Source organism: Sinocyclocheilus anshuiensis, unplaced genomic scaffold, assembly GCF_001515605.1.
Source record: "Sinocyclocheilus anshuiensis isolate Anshui unplaced genomic scaffold, SAMN03320099.WGS_v1.1 scaffold436, whole genome shotgun sequence".
Lineage (NCBI taxonomy): Eukaryota > Metazoa > Chordata > Actinopteri > Cypriniformes > Cyprinidae > Sinocyclocheilus > Sinocyclocheilus anshuiensis.
Genome location: NW_015560618.1, coordinates 1,032,048 through 1,038,748, shown reverse-complemented (window position 1 = coordinate 1,038,748; position 6,701 = coordinate 1,032,048). Strand labels below are relative to the sequence as shown.

Here is a 6,701-nt window from a genome sequence, read left to right as displayed (position 1 = left end):
TGACTGACGAATTGGGATCCGTATGGAAAACGTCACTATTGCTGACCCCCTCCAGTGCCCTGTGGAAGCCGGCAAGTCCCCCCACACCAGCTGGGGCGGAAGATAGGACAGCGGCTAGGCAGAGGGGTCCGCCACTGCTGTTCCATCCAGGGGTACATTGGATAACACTGGGAAAGCGTACCCAGTTGGGACGCTACGGAAGCCACATCCTGCGCATAGGAGGTATCATGTGGAATTACACATATGGACTGGCCCAGGGCAGTGCTACATATGGAAGTCCCTGCGGTAGACTCAACCCGCCTGGGGTGAGATAACTACGCAGCAGATATGGCAGCGAACGACTGCCAGGGAAAGACACGGGCTTACCGTGATGGGAGCCGTACCGTGGAAGAATACACATGTGGGATCACCCGAAGGGGGAATCACTACACACGGGCACCTAGCCCAGCACAAGGGCTGACCTTGCGCATACACACGAGTGCTGGACCTGGCGTCTGGCGTTCCTCCACGCCTGACCGCCGAGGGTGTGGGAGGAACTTCAACAGGTTCACCAAAAGGGAAACTGAACTGAGAAGCACTTAAGCGCACGTATCTGGTCCGTAGAGGGGAATGGCGCAGCAAGCGTGATCGACACCGAGCGGGTCCGGTGTTACTGCCTAACTGAGGCGAGTACACGAGAGGACACGGGCTCTACACGGAGATTATAGAATCTCGCAAATGTGTTAGGCGTCGCCCAGCCGGCAGCTCTACAGATTTCTGCTATCGAGGCGCCCCGCGCCGATGCCCAAGAAGATGCCACTCCTCTCGTAGAGTGAGCTCTCACTCCGAGGGTACAAGGTAACCGTTGGGCCTGGTAAGCTAAGACTATAGCCTCCACTAGGCTCAAAGGGCTCCCCCTTCAAGGCCGTCAGGACCGAGGGGAGATCCCAAGAGGGTAACAGGTGAGGGCGCGGAGGATTTAACCTCCTTGCCCCTCTGAGAAACCTGATGACAAAGTCGTGCTTACCCAAAGACTTACCGTCTACTGCCTTGTGATGTGCGGCAATGGCGGCAACATACACCTTAAGGGTGGAGGGAGAAAGCCTTCGCTCCAACCCATCCAGCAGGAAAGAAAGCACAACTCCGATCGGGCATCTACGGGGGTCTTCTAGTTAACACTCGAAGGTGATTGGGCTCTCGGGCGAGATCCCAATTCGTCAGTCACGACTGACGTAACGTCGAACGTGACTGACTGAAAGGGAACTGAATATTAACTACAATCCAAAGCCTCAGGCAAATTATCTGGACTGATGTCCAGTTCGCGAAGAAACAGTTCAAAAGAACGATTCTTTTTAGTGAACTGAATGAACTAATTTTCCAAATTGGACTGAACAATCTGAAACAGTTCACGGCTTGAGCAGCACAGATCTACAAGTGACTCAATAAAAACTCACCTTTATGCCTGACAGTCACTCGAAATGAGCCAATATACTGACATAATACGATGCTGGTTTTTGCCAACACATTCAGCGGCCCGGTTTCTCCAACAGTCACTGAAATAAGGAAACAGTTCGGACTCAAACCGAAGACCGACAAGCCAGTGATATGAATGTGTGTGAACTGAGCACTGGAATGAAGGGACAAAATTAAAGTTTTTATTGTTTCTCATTGTTTATGTAAAAAGGTGAGCAGATGAAGACTAGTTCATTCACTTTACATGCTCAAGACATGTAAAACATCCACCTTGCACATCATTATTGGGTGTTTTAATAATATAATTGCGTATATGTTACACCATTTTACACGATTATGTAAATTAACTGGTGAACTGAACCAGTTGACTGAAACGAACTGTCCAAAAGAACCAGTTCGTGGAAAAGAATCGGACAGAAAAAGAGAAAAAATTTGCCTGAGGCTAAAGATTACAGGTAACAATATTCTAAATAATTTTCAGTTTCTTGCACAGACTGATCATTTCATTTCTTAAGACCTCAATATATCGTCAGGAGCCACAGGTATTAATTTTATGTTCTGTGATAAACTTTTTTTTATTCTCAAGGATAGCCAGCCTCTGCCTTGCATTTTATGAATCACTAAGGACCATGGTTACAGCTAAAACATTTCTGTACTGTTCTACTGAAGAAAAAAGTCACCTACAACTTGGATGGCCTGAGGGTGAGTAAATTACAGCAAATTTTCATTTTTGAGTGAATTACCCTTTAAAGGTGGTCATCAGGGTGTTATGAGAAGGGTGTAATGAGTGATTGTGGACCTGTGGTTTCTAGGATGTTATGGGAGATTGATAGGGTGTTATGAGTAGGCTTTTATAGGTAGTTGCTATATAGTGTTAAGGATGTGGATGCTGTGGAATTACTGGAATGTTATGGGTGGTTTCTATGGCATTGCTAGAGTGTTTTAGGTGGTTGCTAGGGTGGTTGCTACATACTTGGCCATTGTTAGGGTGATATGAATGATTGCAAGGGTATTGTTAGGGTGCTATGGGTGGTTACCAGGATGCTATGGCTTGTTTCTATTATATTGCTAGGGTGTTCAAAGTGGCTATTAGGCATTTCTTTACTAAGTCAAGTCAAAACAATGATCCTAGTGCCCCAAGTCCAGTGACATTCTGGTCCATAGTCTCTCCTTCAAGTATGGGATTTTTTGCCTGCTTTATGGTCTGCAAGATGCACAATGTAGAAATGTAACAGCACAGCTACATGATCTGAGGTATCAATCATTCCTAGCACAAGTGGTACAGGACAACTTACACACCCTACTTTAATACTTAAGGGGTTTGTTCAGATCCCGTACACCAAATATGAGCATTAACAACCAAATGTGTCTGCTCGCTCAGAGTAAGCAGAGATAAGCAGTGCTGGGTAGTAAGTGATTACATGTAATCAGATTCAAAAAACATGTAATCAAAAATTAGGTGCTTGTAATTAGATTATATTACATTTTAAAATACTCATAATAAGACCACAGTTATTTTTTTTATTGATTAATGATTGCATATCTTTCACACAATAGCAATAAATTATTCAGAATTTATTGATTCTTAATACTTTGTCTTTTTCACCTTTTAAATGTTCCTTTCGAAAATAGCCTACAGCTTATATACATACAGTCTTCCAGTTTTGTGGACATTCACACAGGGACCAGTCACTAGTCAGGTGGCTATAATTGCATATAAAATTGAGAGGCCACTATTGCTGGGTAGTAACTGATTACATGTAATCTGGATTATGTAATCAGATTCCAAAAATTAAAAACTTGTAAATGAATATTACATTTTAAAATACTCGTAATCAGACTACAGTTACTTTTTATTGATCACATGATTGCATATTATTCACACAATAGCAATAAATGATTCATTATTTATTGATTCTACCTAATTCTTAATTTTCATCTTTTTATTTATTTCTTTTTTAAATCTGTGCTTTTGTCTTTTTAAACACATCAAAATGCAAAAGAAAATCACATTATTTCTTTTTTACATATAATGCAGGGATTCCCAAACTTTTTTTTGTTAGCCAAACCTTATTCATCTAATATTATTTACTTGAAATACTCCCTGGGAAGTTAATAATTAAGTAACACATTTGCATGTTCACAGTTCACTCATGTTGGTTAATGGTCACATGACATGCAGGTAAACAAATGAAATAATCTTTTTTAGTAAGTGTTTTGTTTTGATTGTTGTTATTTTAAAATAATTTATTTCATTTTACATTTTTATGATTTAATTATCAGTTTTTCATTAAAATCTCAAACCCCCTGCAGTTCTTTTTATGAACCCAAGTTTGGGAAACCTTGATGTAATGTTTAATGCACTTAATGTTGTTAATAACAACAAATAGAATATATGTTCTTTCTCTTTATATTTTTATATCAATGTGGTACAAGATTATCCTATTTAAATCAAAGTGATACGCAAGTTAGGTCAATAGTAAACTAAAAGTATTTTTATTATATTACCTAAAATGTGTAATGTAACGGATTATGTTACAATTTACAACTACAATTTTTGTCATGTAATTTGGAATCAGTAACAAACTAACATTTATAAGTAATCTACCCAGCACTGGAGATAAGAGGGTGTTTTCCATTCATTCTCTATTGGAGCTGAGTGACAGATCTCACACAAGAGATTGTGGGAATGACAGTGAAGGAGAATGGTGACAGTCAAAAATGTGAGAAATGTTCAACTACATGCAAATGAGAGGTAAATAAACTTGTGACAGCCAGTCAATATGGTGAAGGCAGTGAGGGTTGTCATAAGCATTTCACAGGTTTGACATAAGCAAATCACATAATTACATTACATACTACTATATTCAATTCAGATTTTAAGTTTATAACTGTATATATATATTATTATTTTTTTCCACATTAGAGGATCCACACGGTAACAGTCTTGCTCTAGTAAGCACCACTAATAAAATGCACTCACCTGGTCCTCAAAAGAAAGCGCTTGTCCCACATCTCGAGGGAAGCCATCTATAACTATACCGCTGGCCTCTGGAATCTTCATGATCTTCTGCTTGATCTCAGTTATGGTTGTTTCCTAATGGGCATGAATAACATATACAGGTCAGAATTTAAAATATATAACATAAAATGTAACATAACATCCAAATGTATACAGTTAGTAAGAACAAACTAAGATGAAACAGTTATTTCAATGAAAGAAAAAACTATCAAATGTGAAATGTCAATTTACTGTATGTTTTTTTCCACTGTAAATTGTAAGATGACTTCTTGTTTTTTACTTCCAATTTACCATATAATAAAGGTCAGCGGTGTTTACTGCTATTTTGGACCCCACTGACTTTCCATGTATGGGCAAAAAGAGTTGAATCTCCAAAAAGTTTCATTTACATCACAGGAAAGCAGTTGGACTGACAAAGTCTCCTTTTCAGCCTGTTGTGCAGATGAATCAGCAATCAACATTCGAGTGCATGATGCGAGTCTGTGCGCCATCAATGGTAAACACACATTATATTTGCTGCTTTGATGCACCATGTACACCAAGGTCTAAATTTATCCATAACTGCCCTATAACGCAATGATGGCATAGAGTCAGGGTTTCCACTCAAAAGATAAAGGAAAATGTGATTCCTTAAAGTAAGATCTCTTTAAATGGATTATATCATACATTTTTACACTTATAGTTTTAGTCAAGCATGTTCCAAAACAATAATATTGTTTACAATTTTAGTAATATTATTGTTTAAAATGAGGTTTTTGTGTGACAATAAAGTAACTGGATTATTTTTAAGAGTTGTTTTTAACTTTAAATTAACCTTAATGTTAGGGAAACATTCTCCAAACCAAAAGGGAACATTCCATTTACATAAAATAGGTTCTTGACTAAATAACAGCGAATGTTAGGATGTCTTTTCTGGGAACCAAAAATGTTAGCTGGGATAGTACCTAGAAGTGAAATTAGCTGAGTACTTAAGTCATTTTGCAGAGGATAATTCAAAATGTTTTCCATTATTTTGTGAGAAGATATAAAATATCTGATATATTCTGTTTCTCTACTTTAGAAATATTCAGTAAAAGATGCTGGTAACACTTTTACAATAAGGTTCCATTTATTCATATTAGTTAACAACATTAATTACCATTATTATTAATCAGTGGCGTTCCGTCCATATAAGCTGCGAATGCACCGCATACCCAGGCCGTCTGAGAGAATGAGTTCACGGGCTAATTAATAAAAACATGATTATAAGTGATCCCTTGTCATTTGAGATGTGATTCAAACCTTAATAAAGTGTTGGGAATAAGTATGTAAAATTATTTATTTGAAAACAACGGTAATTTTCTGTAAATCCACGTCAGTTACGGAAGCTTCCAGGCGAGCGGATTCTCCGCAGCTTTCTCGCCTCCGCTCTATTGCTATGACTCGTCAGGATTGTTGCGAGTTCTCAATGATTTTCTGGTCTTTGGCTGATTTCATGAGCGAGGTATCAACACTGTTGACAATACATTTCCGAGCTGAATGATTCTGTGTGCGCACGATCAGCTCGTGATGTACGAGTTACTGTCTGTAATGTGTGTGCGTTACAGTGCATGGAGCGCGTTCAGAGAATTCATTTATTTGTCATTTTAACTGTTTGGAAACAGAGTGTAAATGTGGAAGTCCTTCAAAGATTTCTTAACCTGTTGCGCCCTCTATATATATACAGGGGGGGGGTCTTAATCTTATTCAGCATACCCGGTTAAAAACGTCACCGCTCGCCACTGCTACTAACAATGAAAAATACTATATAAAGTGGTGGCCAAAATTGTTAGAACACCTGACAGATCTGAAAATATTCTTCTGTAACTCAAGCCAAAGGCTTTCCTTTGAATGCACAATAGATCTGTCTAGTTTATTTTCCAACTTGCCCCAAATTTGCTCAATGGAGTTGAGATCCAGACTTTGAGGGAGCCAGTCCATCATTTTCAATTTTCAATGTACCAGCACATTCCTTCCATTACAGGTAGTTCCGGCAATAGTTCGTTTTATGGGTATTGTAATGGCCAATTCAACAAAAACAACTGAAACCTCTTAAAGGTCCCTGAAATGCTTAGAAACACGCAGCATTACTCTATGTGTTGACGTCATTTTAACTGAAACAGGAAGACAAGGCGGGACATATCAAGCAGCCCCGCCCCTTTTTAAAATAGCCAATAGCGTTCGTTTATATCACAGCTTGGGCTAGAGC

General features: G+C 39.0%; 1 protein-coding gene across 2 annotated transcripts in view; it reads right to left on the bottom strand.

Annotated features, from left to right (window-relative positions):
* LOC107681791 (adenylate kinase isoenzyme 5-like) overlaps positions 1-6,701 on the bottom strand; it is a 108,739-nt gene that overhangs the window by 89,286 nt on the left and 12,752 nt on the right. For both annotated transcript variants that reach the window (XM_016478124.1, XM_016478125.1), the window contains exon 5: positions 4,436-4,549. In XM_016478124.1, coding sequence (XP_016333610.1) covers positions 4,436-4,549 — 114 coding nt within the window. The remainder of the gene's footprint in view (positions 1-4,435; positions 4,550-6,701) is intronic.